Below are 17,119 nucleotides of genomic sequence, written 5' to 3'. Positions count from 1 at the left end.
CACTGGTTATGTGCCTAAATCTTTTAAACTATCACTTTTCAAAACCCAGATTAAATAACCTGACCTAAACCCTGTCTAACTACATTCCAATATGAAACCTCCCCGTCATCTCCAAAATTCTTATAAAAGGTTGACAGTTCTAATACACATACAGAAATAACATTATTAAATACAGTATAACATTAAATATCATCATTAAATATCAGTCAGGTTTAGCACTAGTCAAAGTGGTAAATGAGGAGGATTGCGTTAGGAAAGGCATCCAGTGTAAAAAACGTGCCAAATTGAACATGCGGATCATGAACACGGATGATTCGCTGTGGCGACCCCTAATGGGAGAAGCCGAAATAAAGTTTTTGTTTCAAGAAACATGTAGACAAAGTATCCTTTTTTTTTTTTTTTTATTAGCAAATAAGTGAAATAATTTTGGTACCTCGAATGCAAGTAAAACAGTTTAATTGATGATGTGGTATAGTTATGCTGTTTTTTTACAAGGTTAGTTATCAAATTGTCTTGCTTAGCAGGCTGGGTACATATACATTTGCGGCATTTGGCAGACACCCTTATCCAGAGCGACAAACAAAAGTGCTTTGAGTCTCTAGCAATGAATAAATCTACACTGGTACGCAAGATTACAAATTTAATATAGATATACCTCTTGAATTCTACAAAGCAAACTTGGAAAGTGCTAATTTAAGTGTTTCAGGAAGAGGTGTCTTCAATCGTCGCTTGAAGATAGTCAGGGACTCCGCTGTACGGACATCTAGGGGAAGTTTATTCCACCACCTTAGTGCCAGAACAGAGAAGAGCCTTGAAGTGTACTTACCTCTCATTCTGAGAGAAGGTGGTACCAGTCGAGCAGTGCTGGAGGATCTCAGACAGTGTGGTGCAGTGCAAGATGTGATGAGGTCTCTGAGATAAGATAGTGCTGGTCCATTTTTGGTCTTGTAGGCAAGCATCAGTGTTTTGAATCTGATATGTGCAGCTACTGGAAGCCAGTGAAGGGAGCGCAACAGTGGCGTGGTGTGGGAGAACTTGGGCAGATTGAACAAGTTGTGCAGCTGCATTTTGGATCATTTGCAGAGGTCGAATAGCGTTCAGGGGAAGACCTGCCAGTGGAGAGTTGCAGTAGTCGAGTCTTGAAATGACAAGAGACTGAACAAGCACCTGGGCAGCCTGTGTGGACAGAAATGGTCGAATCCTTCGGATGTTGTAGAGAAGAAATCGACAGGAACGAGCCACATTAGCGACATGTGAGAAGAAGGACAGTTCATTGTCCATAGTTTTTTACGAGCATTGGCTGAAGGGGAGAGCAGAGAGTCATGAAGAGTTATTCGGAGATCTTGACCTGATCTTGACCTGGCTGGGTATTTTATTTAATATTATTTAATTTTGTTATTTGTCATGAACTCAGCACAGCTACAGCTTAATGCTGTGGGGGTCCTAGTAAATTTTACAGTACTAAATAGAAATATAGGGTTACTTTTGTTATTTTCTTTTATGGTTTACAGATACATAGATCTAGCAGCACTAAGAGTTTTTCTATAGTTCTGGAGGCTCTCCTTCCATGCTATTGGAAATACTACCAATTTAATTTGATTTAATTGTCCGTCTATTTTAAGGCATGTGTGTGATTGTTATATCACTCTGATTTTTTACAATAATTTCTTTGCATAGTGGAATGTTACCACTGATAGCTCTGGGACATAGCGATTAAACTGCAAAAAATTATGTGAATGCGCACCCAAACAAAAATTGGGCCACTGTGTAAAATAAAAATAAAAACACAATAGAACATGTAAAATGTTAAACTTGGTGGCTGTGGCACATCTCAACAAACTTTGGAAAGTGGCAACAAAAGGCTAGAAATGTAAGTTACTAAAAAGAAACCACTGGAAGGTTATTCCCATCTAATTAGAATAATTAGATTAATTAGGCAACAGGTTAGTAACATGGCTGGGTATTTAAGAGTATCCTAGAGAATCAGGGTCTCTTACAAGTATAGAGAGATTTACCAATCAGCAAAAATACAGACCAGCATCTACAAATTGTTACTTTTTTTGCTCGACCTTAGTGCAGCTTTTGACACCATTGATGATAATATCCTGCTTGCTAGACTCGAGAACTTTGTTGGAATAAAGGGAACAGCTCTCTCTTGGCTTAAATGGTGAGTTCGCCACACTCTCTGAGGTAAAGTTTGGTGTTCCGCAAGGATCTGTCTTAGGCCCACTGCTTTTCTCTTAATATATGCTGCCTCTGGGTGAAATTATACTTAAATATGGTATTCGTCAATTGCTATGCTGATGATACACAGCTGTATATTTCAGCATAGCCAGATGAGATAGATCAGTTAAGAAATGTTGAGGAGTGTGTAAAGGACATTAGACACTGGATGCTTGATAACTTCCTTCTGCTTAACTCGGATAAGACGGAACTACTTTTACTAGGACCACATGCAGTTAGAAGTACACTTTCCGATTATGTAGCATCTCTGGATGGTGTTTCTATCTCAGTGTGTACAGCAGTCAAAGACCTTGGTGTTATTATTGACCCTAGTCTTTCCTTTGAGGCTCATGTGAATAATATTACCAGGATCACCTTCTTTCACCTCAGAAATATTGCTAAAAATATGATGTAATTACAGGATGCAGAAAAACTAGTCCATGCTTTTGTTACTAGATTATCTAGATTAGACTATTGTAATGCTTTACTGTCTGGGTGTTCGAGTAAGTGCATAAATAAGCTTCAGTTAGTTCAGAATGCAGCAGCAAGAGTCCTCACTAGATTTAGAAAATCTGACCACATCACCCCTGTTTGAATCAGTCTACACTGGCTCCCAATCAAATCTTACATTGATTATAAAACATTACTACTGACATATAAAGCACTTAACGGTCTCACACCGCAGTCTTTTAGTGAACTTCTGTACCAATATGGTCCTCCACGCCTACTTAGATCAAAAGGTGGAGGTTGTTGGTACCTCAAATAATGAAGACTACAGCATTGGGCAGCTCTTATAAAGACTCTTCCCCTCACTCTCGCAAGTTTACTCAGGTTTGTTGACGGTGGTGTGGTGGGTTGACTCTTATCCCAGCGAGTCCTCGTGTCTGTGTTACCTTCTGGTTCCTGCCCCTCTTCACTATCCAGAGGCCTGCCTCTGGATAGTGTTCTCTTTGATTGGAGGCCACTCTGTGCAGCTGGGGACGGTTTCTCATCAACTCCTTGGGTGGTTCCATGAAATTCCGGAGTAAGAACGGGAGCTTTGAGGATGGATTTGGACTGTAGTTAATGCCAACAATCTGCTACACTGACTCAGGACTACAGTTTGCTTCTGATCACCATCACTGCACACCGCAACATTGTTTATCTGTAATAAATGGACATTCGGTGTCCTTATGCCATCTCGGGGAGTTTTTCCTTGCCACAGTTGCAACTGGCTTGCTCATCAGGGACAAACTTACACTTATAAAAAACATCTTGTTCGTTTTTATCACCACATTACCAATGTTCATTGTTAAAAGCGCTACACAAATAAAAATAAATTGAATTGAATATCATCAAAATATTAAGATAATCTTAAGTGTGTGTGTGTGTGTGTGTGTGTGTGTGAGGGTGCGTGGGTGGATGAAAATGTATGGCGGTTTATGGACATTTTAATTTTAATTAGTTATGATCAATTTTGGACGGAACCCACCCCATATAATTAATATGAACACATCTGTGTCGGTCACGTAGCGCACTATGTGGCGTTATGGTATTCAACCAATGGGTTTACGGTTTGTAAGACTGACGTCACGAGTGCGGGCGCGCTCAGGGTGAAGGTGGGACGTACGCAGAGCTCGCGCACAAACGTCGGTATCCAGTGTTGGTGTTTTAGGTCAGGAGACTAAAAACGCATCAGAGGTTAGGGAGCTCCGTTATGGCGACACACGACCCCGATGCATTAAGATGGACACATCGAACGGTGGAGAGTGTGCGTCAAGGTGGATAACGTAGAATCGGGTACGGGAAAAAAATTCTTCAGTTGTGGACGCGTCTTTATTCCTTGGGATTACCTGGGAGATTAACACAGACACGGGTTTTCGATATATATTCCAATCGAGAAACGTCCTGAAGAAGGAATGACACGATATGGCTAAATGTTTGCTTAAGGCAATGAAATAATTTGGAGGCGGTGCGTATTCCATCATCTCCCCACAATTTCCCATGGCGCCTATTGGATCAGATCTTACAGAGCTGCTGCAAATGGTAAAAGGCCAGAGGCTATAAAGCAGTTCGATCTTTCGGTTTATTTTGCGATGTCAGCTTTCGGCCTCAATCCACACACCATTTCGTCCGTTGCGGCCGAGATTTCAGCACAAGCTGAGTTGGACAGCGCCTGCGCGGATTGCGACTCGCAAAATCCTCCAGCCTCACGAGGAACCTTCACTCATCCGCCCCCACTAACTCATCTGCATCAATCACTTCTTAACGCCGGGTCCGGAGGCCTTGGCACGGTCCTGGAAGAAGAACTGACCATGCTTACACGGGAACGGGAAGAAGAACTGGTCATAAACGAGCAGGACGCAGATCTTTTAGCGCTCTTCCGACAAAAAGAGAAGGACTTGGTTTTGGCTGCAAAACTCGGGAAAGCGCTGCTCGAGAGAAACCAAGACCTCACGAAGCAATATGAAAAAATGACCAAGGATCTGAATGAGAAACTAGAAGTAAGTCACTTTCAATTATAATAAGATCTAGAAGTAAAGAAGCAAGAAGAAAATTTAAGTTTACTGATATCAAAACTGATCGTTTTGCAGATTTTGAAATTGAAATCGCCTTGACTTTACATTATTTCCTATTTCTTTTAAAGATACAATGTACTGAGAGAGAGTTTAAGGAAACCAATGAACACAAAATTTCTAAGATGTATGTTTTTTGAATGCCTAGCATTGCAGTTGGACAAAAATAATCATTATACAGTAAAGGGACTATGGGGGCTCTGCGTGTTTCATTAGGAAATATAGATACTATGAATATGGTATTTGAGAACAGCCCAGCTCTATACACCTTTGGCAAATATTGCAATAAATGGTCAGTAACATTTTCATCAGAATCGGAAAAGTGTGATGGCTGTGAATTTGATCATGAAAACGATGTTGGTACAAAAAGGGTTGGTTTAAGTATTTCAAAAACTGTTAATCCCCAGGAATCTTAACATAAGATAACATAACAAAATTAACATAACAAAAGTCTGGCAGTCAATAACCTGATGTAGTCTTTGTTGTGCATAATTCGAGAAAGTTAATACTTATATTTATGCCTATATATTTATGCCTTCAGCTTTATGAGTCTTGAAAATGTACCTTTTACAGAAACCATAATCTGGCAAAGAAAATGGTAAAATGTCTTTAAAAAATGAAGAAATGGAAATCGTCACTCTTTAAATTAGCTTATAGTTTTTGTAAATCCTTATCCTATTTATCTATTTTATTCAATTTTATAACCTCTCATGTGATTAGAAAGATACCCTTAGCATGTAATCAGATTTTAGGATATTAAAACACAAAAAGGAAAGAGCATAAGATGAGCTATCCCCTAATACTGTTAGATACTGTTTATTAAATTGGAATAAGGATTTCTTACCACCATACTTTCTCATTCTAGTAGTTCCTATTAATTAATAATTCAGTCTTCAGGAACTGCTTTATCCTTGTTGCAGTAGATCTAGAGTTTATATTAGGAAAACAGAATACTTTAGATGGAAGCCCAGGGCATTATTTTTACACCAATTCAACACCTAGCAGCCACCTACAAGTATGCTACTGAATGCTCCATGACTCTGTTACCTTGCAATGTTTGCATGTCTTAGTTATCTTGGCTATTCAAAGCCCTCTTTTCTTTCAGTGCATGATGTACAGTGCAACAAAGTCTAATCCTCAGCAATACCAAAAGGGCAGTTATGCCTACATCTACTACAGATTTGTACTATGCCCTTATACCCTCTCTTCATTATCTACTTTAAGCTGTGCTGTCAAGCAAGGCATTAACAGTACACTACATAAAATGCTGTAAGGTTATTGATTTTTTGGATTTATTTTTTATTTTTTTGGGTACAGGAAGTGATTTTCCAGATGTCCTTAACCTACCCATTATATCTTGTCTGCATGTTTTACTTTTTCAATAGTATATACAGTAGCCTTATTATGTATTCATTTGTTTTTAAACTATTCATTAAAATTCATTATTTGAAGTTGACCTAATAGTACCACTGATTTGACCTACATGTAAACTATAAGGATTATATGTTATATTATCTTAGGTAAATGGTTGATGGGTAAATGTTATGATTAAAGTTTGTATAATCCCAGGAAATTGAAGCTTGAATGTTGATTTATTACATTTATAACATCATTCATTCATTCATTCATCCAACTTCAGTAACCGCTTTATTCTGCTCATGGGTCAAGGTGAATCTGGAAATGCAAAACTCCATTTATATACTAAATTCAGGATCATGTCCCATGAACAGCCAGAGGTCCCTTCACAAACCTGAGGGTGTGCGAAAATGTCTGACTTAATTTAGCATTTTTCTCTTTTCTTTGCAGAATCTGGAGCAGGAAAAGCATGAGTTGCGGCAGCGCTTGGAGAGACGAGAAGGTGAGTGGGAGGGTCGAGTGGCTGAGCTGGAGACTGATGTGCAGCAGCTTAAGGGTGAGCTGGAGAAGCACAAGATACAGCTACGTGAAGCTGATCGGGACAAGACCCGCACCATTACCGAACTCTCTGAACAAAATCACAGTCTGCTCGAGCGGCTCAGAAGAGTAAGTGCACATTTAAATAGTTTGTCACAAGGGACAAAGTGGGTGATTCTACAAAAAACCTAAAGATTTTAAGGGATAAGACTATGACTATTACAATTAAACTGGGTATTTGTTGATTTATTATTTATGGTTAGTATAGAATTTCACTTGTAAAGAACACATTGTGAGTATTGTCATAATAATGAATTAAGGCCAGGCCTGTATTAACATAAGAAGTTTACAGTACTTACTAGGAGTGTAACCAAACTCAAATGTTTTGTTTAATGTTAATTAAATGTGTTTTCTTTATTCTTTAATGGCTAAATGGGCACTTAAATAAAACATTGCTTAAAGGATACCTTCTTTCCATCCACTTTGACATACAGCAATGCTACATGTACCAGTTTTATAATTGATACTGATAGCAAGTCCAACAAACTTTTTTAAACTTCTGGAACGTAGCAAACAGAAAACAGAAATATATAGCAAAAAAAAATAAAGCTTTCCAAAATGTTTCCCATGGTACGTGGGTCTGGAGTAGATAGTAGATAAGTTATTCTGCAGTTTGTTTTGTGTAATTTGTGAATGGAATTCCTTTTTTCAACAGCCTTGTTGTTTTTAGTACTTCCTGATATTTCTGCACAAAGTGATAGAAAAGTATGGGAAGTGTTATAGGAAAGTGGTAGCTAAGTGGTTAATATATTGGGCATATGAATAAAAGGTTGTTTGTTAAAATTTCCAGCAACCCCAATTTCAACCCCAATTCCGAAAAATTTGGAAATATCTTTTCTTTAAAAATGATAAAAAAAAAAAAATTTCAATAATCTTTTAAAATATGTTTTTATTATTTTCTCCGCTTAAACATTTGATATAATTTCTACATGCAATTGTGAATAAGATATGGGTTTCTGAAATTTGCAAATCATTGCATCTTGCATTTTACACAGCGTCCTAACTTTTTTGAAATTGGGGTTATATAAATGAAATAATTGTAAGTTGCTTTGCTTTTGGCATCTGCCAAATGATGTAAATGTAAGTGGGGTTTGCAGAAAAAAGTCTGGTACAGACTATGCAAGATGAGAATTTCCTTACCAGTTCTTGGGAGTGTGTGAGAGGAAAATACTATTTATAGCTCTTGTGGGATTTATATAAATTAGGTACTGCTTATGTTTTTGTGGGGTTTGCAATGGATTTGGTTTTTTTAATACCTTAATCTGAAGTTCACTGACAGACATTTAATTCATATTTTGAGAGAACAGCAATGTAAGTGATGCACTGTGGGCTAAAATGAAGTAGCAGTGTGGGCTAAAAAACAAGAGTGGGCTAAAGCTGTAGAATAGTGCAGACTATCGGTGAGCATTGTCGGGTGATTAAAGACTAAGTAGAGAGACTAAGTAACCAGCCTATGCATACATTGTGTTATAAAAAACATGGGCGACAACTTTTTATTATTTTAAGGAAAAGTGATATGAAGCTAGTCAAGCATTACTGATTTAAAACACAAAAAAGTATGAATTTTTTTTTTATTGCAGCCCCTTATTTGTGTGCATGTTTGTGTGTGTGTGTGTGTGTGTGTGTGTGTGTGTGTGTGTGTGTGTGTGTGTATTGGGTAAAAACTGCAACAGGTAGATGTAGCATGCGACTTGCAACATTAGGTCATTAGGAAAATGTGCACTAGCTGATGGGAAATGATAGTAAATTAAATAATTCTGACAGCACTCTGCCTCTAATGTGCAGGTCCAGATATCTATTCAGTGGTGGTGGGGGTGTTATAAAGCTAAAGCTGCAGTCACACTAAACTTTCAAACTAAACTTCTCTGTTCTGGCACCGAGGTGGTGGAATGAACTTCCCCCTAGATGTCCGTACAGCGGAGGCCCTGACTATCTTCAAGCGACAATTAAAGACCTGAAACACCTAAATTGGCACTTTCCAAGTTTGCTTTGTAGAATTCAAGAGTTATATTTATATTAAGTTTGTAATCTTGCATACCAGTGTAGATTTATTAATTGCTAGAGACTCAAAGCACTTTTGTACGTTGCTCTGGATAAGGGCGTCTGCTAAATGCCACAAATGTAAATGTAAATTTGTTAGGATACCTGCTGCAAAAGTAAGATGCAACTGGATATAATATAATACAAAATCTCTTGGTGTATTCATCTTGTAGTTTCTGAATAGGCATTAACCTGTGATGTATTGTGTACTGTGATGTATTTCCTATCAATCAGTTATCTTTACATAATACAAACTTGCAAATTGAGAGTTCACTAAGCTTGACCTTTTGGCAGCAGCATAGGAAATTTTGACATGCTGAGTGTACTGTACGTTTCTTGTCCCTACTATACACATGTATTGAATGGGAGTCATGTAGTTTAACTTTTCCCCATAGAAATTAAATTATAATGCCATTTTTGGTACATTCTTGTAGCACTCTATCTTCATCATACTCATATTTCAGATGTGCAGTAAAACTGATGTCAGTATGCACATTTAGCAATTTTACATTTTATGCCAACTAGATACTTTGTAGGCAGTTTTAAGCGAAATGTCACAGTAAAATGTGATGTTGTGGTCCTATTAATCTGTGTAATGTTCACATTATGGTTTTATCCTGATTGACAAGTAATGCCTAGTAATTTGTTTAGCATATTAAATTAAGAACAAAAATATTTTTATCCTGTAGTTTAGATGTGGATAGAAAAAACATACTCTAAAGTTAGGGATTGATTTGAAGCTTAGCACAAAGCCTATATCTGCAAATCAGGGAATGTGAAGTTATGATAAAGAATCGTGTTAAAGAAATACAACAGTTAAAAACAAAAAAAAAAAATTACTCTTGAACCAAGATTAAACTGAATCATTTTAAAAGCTGTGTGTGCTTTAAGAGACTCAGTGTGTGCTTTAAAGTAAACTTGTGTCTCTGTAAAAATGACAGTTTTGATAATGACTGGATTGTTTTCTTTGAGAAATGAAAAGTTAATGAAACATTTTTAACCTATATCAGTTGCTTCTGAATGCTTAAATTAAATACAAAAATAGGGAATCACTATTGAAATTCAGAGAGGGTATATTTTTCTGTTTGTGCCTGCAAAATGTCATGTTTGCTCTTTGTTCTAACTTGTTGTCCATGATGAAATCACAGACATGGTAATGCACGTGGTCAGAATAGCACCAGTTGCACAGCTTCCGATTTTGGAAGGTTGGTGCTTCCTGTGACTGTGCGTGCATCCTTGTGCTGCAATCTGTTGGTGTGTTACAAACAGTCTCAAAACCTTTTGACACCACCTCATATTACAATCTCTTTCCAAGACTACATCGAGAGCAGAGAAGAAAGAGACAAAAAGATTGGAAGAGGCTTACCAATCTTGATCAATTATTGTGCACAGTAATGTGGACATTTGAACTTTCTACTGTATTTCAGTAATTTTTTTATATTATTATATTATTATTTTCTTTTTGGGAATTCTTTTTTTTTTTTCCATTACTACACATTAATGTGTATAATCTTTCATGTTAATTATATTGACTCTAATACATTTGAGATTAAACATGCACTTCCTTGCTACATAAATTGTGTTAAATGAAAGCCTGTTGCAAGATCACAGCCATAACAACATGGAGCTTGTGTAAAATAAGGGTTCTCTCACTGTGTGCCTATAACAGTAGAAAACTGTATGTATGAAAAGATATGATTCGCATGAATTTGAAATATTGAATTGCATTAATGATTAATATACAGTGCTCATAGATCAGTACTTTTACTTTAGATACTTAAGTACTTTTAAAAGCAAGTTGGTTTTGTACTTTTGCTCAAGTAAAAATTTAAAATGTACATTTACTGGACTCATGTGTAAGCAGATTATTTGTAGTTTTACTTGAATACAGGAATCGTGTACTGTATTCACCAGTGCTATTTACTGATTATCGTTGCAGCACAATGAAGTCAAAAATCTGCAGAAACATTCTATCTGACACTTTACAGAGAAATACATCCAGCCTAATTGGGATCAAATTTATTATGACAAAGACCCAAAACACACCAACGCTAATAACAACTAATGACTTCATTGGGGGAAACTTTTGAAGGTTTCAGGCTGGCCAAGTCTGTCACTCTTTAATATATATTTTCCACAGGCTGCTGATGTGGAGAGACAGCTGTGCACCCAGGTCCATTCATTGAGAGATGATTTCAGAGAGAAGAACATCTCAAAAAACCATCACATGACACAATTAGAAAGCCTACAAGCAGAGGTAAAGGACAGTGGAACCATGTGCTCTTTTCTTTTTTAGAGCAATAAAATTACATAGTAACTATTGTACTTTTAAAAAGAGTTTTGCAAAAACATAATTTCTCTGCTATTCTTAATTATTTTACTTATTTTATTTTTTTGGGGAGCAGCAAGAGCTAGAAGTAAGTAGGCATTTACTACAATCCATTCATTTACATATCACTCATTTGTTGTTTCATTTTCATTGCACAAAAGGAGAAACAGCACTTTATCCAAATAGACTATTCATAATAGAGACTCATCTCATTAAAATATCACAGAAATAGAGATACCATGCCATATGTTCATAGACTTTAATTTAACTCAAATTTATATATATATATATATATATATATATATATATATATATATATATATATATATATATATATATATATATATATATATAGCTTATGGAATTATAAAAATATTTAATATTGATGATACTACATTTATATCAAGGTGTCAAGTCTCATGGTGTAAGAACTCACTAATGGCTATACAATAAGTTACATATGCTTTTGTCTAGTCCTATTAGGAGACGACGTTAAATCATGACCGTAGAACAGAGTTCAGTAAAATCCAAATCTAATCTTCATTTGTCAAATGATTTAAATCTGACATATAAGGTATTCTATTTTGTGCTTGGAATTAACTAGACTGATTACTGATAAAGAAAGAAATTCAGGCATGTGCTGAATTATATAAGCAGACAGGTTTTTTTCCTTTTTATGTCTCAAATGTGAAATTCTAAAGTTGTAGTGGAGTGAAGGCAATTTACTGTTCCATGCTGCATTGTCTACTGAACTTTTAAAAATGTAAGTAAATTTTAGGTGATTACTTTTGGAAGATTTTTCTAATTCTAAAGAACTAGGTATGTATTATAATGTAGACTTTGTCTGTAAGCACAGTATTATCTTTTTGACTTTTCACTGCATTGACAACTAATGAGCAGGAAACAACAGAAGCAGATACATCTGAATTTGGCACAGTTTACCACATAACTGAAATAAATAAAAATTTTCTTCTTCTATTTCTTTCGGCTGCTCTGAGGGGTTGCCACAGCGGATCACCATTCTCCATACTATTTTGTCCTCTACATCTGCCTCTTTCAAACCAACTACCTGCATGTCTTCCCTCACAACATCCATAAACCTCCTCCTTGATCTTCCTCTTTTCCTCCCTACTGGTGGCTCCATCCTAAGAATTCACCCGCTGATGTACCTCATGTCACTCCTCTGCACATGTCCAATCCATCTCAATCGCGCCTCCCTCATCTTGTCTCCATAACGTCCTACATGTGCTGTCCCTCTAATAAACTCATTTCTAATCCTGTCCATCCTCGTCACTCCCAACGAAAACCTCAACATCTTCAGCTCTGCTACCTCCAGCTCCGCCTCCTGTCTTTTAGTCAATGCCACTGTCTCTAAACCATACAACATCGCAGGTCTCACCACAGTCCTATAAACTTTCCCTTTCACTCTTGCAGATACTCTTCTATCACAAATCACTCTTGTGACCCATTTCACCCTGCCTGCACACTTTTATTCACTTCTCTAACACACACTTTATTACTTTGCACTGTTGACCCCAGGTATCTAAACTCCTCCACCTTCACCACCTCTTCTCCTTGCAACCGCACCACTCCACTGCCCTCCCTCTCATTCACACACACGTACTCTATTTACACACATGTACCGCTACCTTTCCAGATTTTTCTCCACCTGCTTCCTATTTTAACCACAAATAACAATATCATTCGCAAACATTATAGTCCTTGAAGACTTTTCTTGTCAGACCTTGTCTGACCTCGTCCGTCAACCTGTCCATCACCACTGCAAACAAGAAAGGGCTCAGAGCCGATCCTTGATGCAGTCCAACTTCCAAATTAAACCAGTCTGTCTTTCCTACTGCACACTTTACTGCTGTCACACTGTCCTCATACATGTCCTGCACCACCCTCACATACTTCTCTGACACAACAGACTTCATCATACAATACTACAACTCCTCTCACTGTACCCTGTTGTACACTTTCTCTAAATACACAAACACACAATGCAGCTCCTTCTGACCTTCTCTATACTGCTCCATCAACATCAAGCAAATAATGCATTTGTGGTGCTCTTCCTCGGCATAATACCATACTGTTGCTTACAGATAGTGATCTCTTTTCTCAGCCTGGCTTCCACTGCTCTTTCCCATAACTTCATGGTGTGACTGATTGACTTTATTCCCCTGTAGTTACTGCAAGTCTGCTCATCTCCCTTATTCTTAAAAAAAACGGTATCAGCACACTTCTTCTACATTCCTCAGGCATCCTCTCAAATTCCTAAATTTTGGTTTACAACCTGGCTAAAAACTCCACTGCCATCTCTCCTAAACATCTCCATGTTTCTACCAGTATGTCATCTGGTCCAACTTTCCACTCTTATCACCTCTTATAAGAGGATCTTCATCCTCTTAATCGCTGTTCTCACTTCCTCCTTACTAATCCTATCCACTTCCTGCTTTACCATCTCCACAATATCTAACCCTTCTTTCTCTCTCATTTTCCTCATTCATCAGCTGCTTAAAAAACTCGCTCTATCTTCTTAACACACTCTCCTCACTAGTCAATACATTTCCATCTCCATCCTCTAATTTGTAGCACATCCTTTCCAGCTCGGTCCCTCTGCCTGGCCAATCGGTACAAATCCTTTTCTCCTTCCTTAGTGTCCAACTTCTCATACAGCTCCTTATATGCCTTTTCCTTAGCTTTTTCCACACCCCTTTTCACATTCTGCTGCATCTCCTTGTACTCCTGCCTAATTTTCTCATCTCCCTGCCGCTCCCAATTCTGTTTCAGACCACCATCCAATGCTGTCTAGCTACACTGCCAATACCTTACAGTCTCCAATCTTTTTCAGGTTGCATCACCTACATAGAACATAGTCCCCCTGTGTGCACCTTCCTCCACTCTTATATGTTACCCTATTTCTTCTTAAAATACGTATTCACCACTGCCATTTCCACCCTTTAAGCAAAAACTACCACCATCTGCCATTCCACAGTCCTCTACCTCTATCTAAGACCATACCTACCCATCACCTCCTCATTACCTCTGTTCCCTTCACCAATATGGATATTGAAGTCTGCCCCAATCACCAATCGTTCATTCCTAGGTACACCTTCTACCACTCAATCTAACTCCCTCCAGAATTTTTCCTTCTCCTCCATCTCACAACCCACTTGTGGAGCATAGACACTGATGAAATTTATCATCACCCCTTCAACTTCCAGTTTCACGTTCATCACCCTATCAGAAACTCTCTTCACCTCCACTACTCTTACTGTACTTTTCCTTCAGAATCACCCCTACACCATTTCTCTTTCCATCCACACCATGATAGAATAGCTTAAATTTCCCCTCCAATGTTCCTGTCCTTTCTCCCCTTCCACTTGGTCTCCTAAACACACAACATATCTACCTTTCTTCTCTCCATCATATTAGCTATCCTCTCCATTTAAAGTGCCCATCCTAACCTCCACTCTCCTACACTTCTCCTTTTCCTGCTGTCTCTGTAGACGTCTTCCTCCTTTCCTTCTCCTCCTTCGGGCAACAGTAGCCTAATTTACACCGGTACCCTGTTGACTAACAATACCTGTGGCGGTCGTTGGTAACCCGGGCCTCGACCGATCCGGTATGAAAGTCTGATTTGTGATCCGCATATTTGATTGGGCACGTTTTACGCTGGATGCCCTTCCTAACGCATCTTCCCCATTTATCCGGGCTTGTGACCGGCACTAAGACTGCACTGGCTTGTGCAACCCTAATGGCTGGGTTATTTTGGGTCACAAACTGAATATCAGCTATGGCTTGTCTTTTTTTAATACCAGCTAATTTGCTAGGCACCTTATTAAAGTAGTCAATCCTAAATTCCTACGGCAGTGTCACTGACCTTGCATGCTTTTTCTAGGCAGTGGTTCAAGTTTAACATTCCTATAACTGTGGGTGGTTGTAGGCCTTTCCATGAAGCTATGCAGTATTTGCTGTTTGGTTTATGGAAAATTCGAACTAACAACTGCTGTTGGTTAGGCTGTCTGTGGCATTGTATCTGACCCAGCGCATTCTGTTCACTTATCTTGTTTAGATAAAAATTCTGTCTAAGCATAAGCAGGACCTTGAGCGATGTTTAACCACATTGCATGAGGAGAATGAGCAGCTGCAGAGCACTGTGGACAACTTAAAAGAGCGGACACTTGTGTTGGAAAAACTATGCCATGAGAAGGATTTACAGGCAAGTGATTGTTTAAACTATTCTGTGTAAGTGATTTTGTGTGTATTCTGTGTGAGTAATTTTAGCATGAAAAATGCTAGTTGTAAATAAATAAATAATAACCAAAAATATATTCAACTAAGCTTGCTTTCTGTGTTTTTTAATGCTTTTGAAAATAGTCTAGGTGAGTTAAGAAATATTGATAGTTCAAAGGTTAAACACTTGTCATGTTTAAAATAGCTATCTCACTCTGTATGCAATTTGTAACTGTGTGATATTATGGTTAAAGTTGTTTATAAGGCAGCGCATTAATTTAAAAATGCTGAGTAAATTGACCGGAATTGCCTGGGTTATCAGCATTTCGAACACACACCTTTCAGTCAATCAGAATCGGTTATTTAGTCTATGGTCATACGATTTTTTTTTTTCTCCGTTAGCTTCTAATGGGTGAGTCTGCAAATAGACCATGTAAACCATTATGTTCTCCCTAGCCTATCAATTTAAGTTTGTATGTCATGTATCCTTAGCTGCGGCAGAATCATTTGGAGCTGCAGGAGGTGCGTTTGTCTCATCGGCAGTTAAGCGTTCGTTTGGCAGAGATGACCGAGGAGAGAAGTCTTCAGGGCTTCAGCTCAAATAGTCGCTCGCTACTCTGTGAGATAGAGCAGAGCATGGAGCAGGAGGAGCTCGAGCAGGAGAGGGAGCAGGTACACACTTACACATACACACATACATACATACATACATACATATATATATATATATATATATATATATATATATATATATATATATATATATATATATATATATATATACACAAGTAACACTTCAGCCATAGGGAGCACTCGGGAACAGAAACTTGACATTTGCAGAGATTTCGGCTCTTCCGTTTGCATCTCAAGGTAACCTCAAGGCCGCAACGATAAATATAATTTAAACTGGAATATGCTGGAATGTGACAACCACTGGCTCGCTTTATTTAGCATAGACAGAAAACAGATTTTATACGGATGGCAAAAAATGAGGGGAAGCATATGCATGATCATGTAAAACATTATGCAGCATCATGGTCGGAGGTTAGAGAGGCAGCTAAAGTATATCAGCTTTAGACTTTATTTGAATGTTTAAGTCCAAGGCATGTGGGTTCTTAGTTCATCCATGGCTTACTGTGGACCTCCAGTAGGAAAACAGCCTGCTGAGTGAAGCACTTCACACACTCTCTAATGATATCTCTAAGATAAGAGAGGAATTATATATGATTATATATGATATATAAACAGTAGAGACATAATACAAGTCATATGTGTATATGAATGTATATATATACAGTATATATATATATATATATATATATATATATATATATATATATATATATATATATATATATATATATATATATATATACAGTGCCTTCTTGAAAGTATTCGGCCCCCTTGAACTTTGCAACCTTTTGCCACATTTCAGGCTTCAAACATATAGAAATGAAACTGTAATTTTTTGTGAAGAATCAACAACAAGTGGGACACAATCATGAAGTGGAACGAAATTTATTGGATATTTCAAACTTTTTTAACAAATAAAAAACTGAAAAATTGGGCGTGCAAAATTATTCAGCCCCTTTACTTTCAGTGCAGCAAACTCTTCAGAAGTTCAGTGAGGACCTCTGAATGATCCAATGTTGACCTAAATGACTAATGATGATAAATAGAATCCACCTGTGTGTAATCAAGTCTCCGTATAAATGCACCTGCACTGTGATAGTCTCAGAGGTCCGGTTAAAGTGCAGAGAGCATCATGAAGAACAAGGAA

The 17,119-nt window shown here is 37.7% G+C and overlaps 1 protein-coding gene across 9 annotated transcripts in view; it reads left to right on the top strand.

Moving 5' to 3' along the window:
- The first annotated feature begins 3,822 nt into the window (after window positions 1-3,822).
- The window catches only part of bicdl1 (BICD family like cargo adaptor 1), a 29,986-nt gene continuing 16,689 nt past the window's right edge, over window positions 3,823-17,119 (top strand). For 8 of the 9 annotated variants that reach the window (XR_006928248.1, XR_006928250.1, XR_006928247.1 and 5 more), the window contains exons 1-6: window positions 3,823-4,706; window positions 6,585-6,800; window positions 10,912-11,028; window positions 11,177-11,188; window positions 15,179-15,325; window positions 15,832-16,011. Coding sequence is in view for 5 of the 9 variants with exons in the window: in XM_046870560.1 (XP_046726516.1) it covers window positions 4,299-4,706; window positions 6,585-6,800; window positions 10,912-11,028; window positions 11,177-11,188; window positions 15,179-15,325; window positions 15,832-16,011 (1,080 nt within the window). In the remaining 4 variants the exon portion in view is untranslated. The remainder of the gene's footprint in view (window positions 4,707-6,584; window positions 6,801-10,911; window positions 11,029-11,176; window positions 11,189-15,178; window positions 15,326-15,831; window positions 16,012-17,119) is intronic. The other variant, XM_046870561.1, reaches the window with a different exon arrangement.

The sequence above is a fragment of the Silurus meridionalis genome, chromosome 17 (assembly GCF_014805685.1).
Source record: "Silurus meridionalis isolate SWU-2019-XX chromosome 17, ASM1480568v1, whole genome shotgun sequence".
Classification (NCBI taxonomy): domain Eukaryota; kingdom Metazoa; phylum Chordata; class Actinopteri; order Siluriformes; family Siluridae; genus Silurus; species Silurus meridionalis.
Note: the sequence above shows the minus strand (reverse complement) of the source record. Positions and strands in the feature narration are given on the sequence as shown.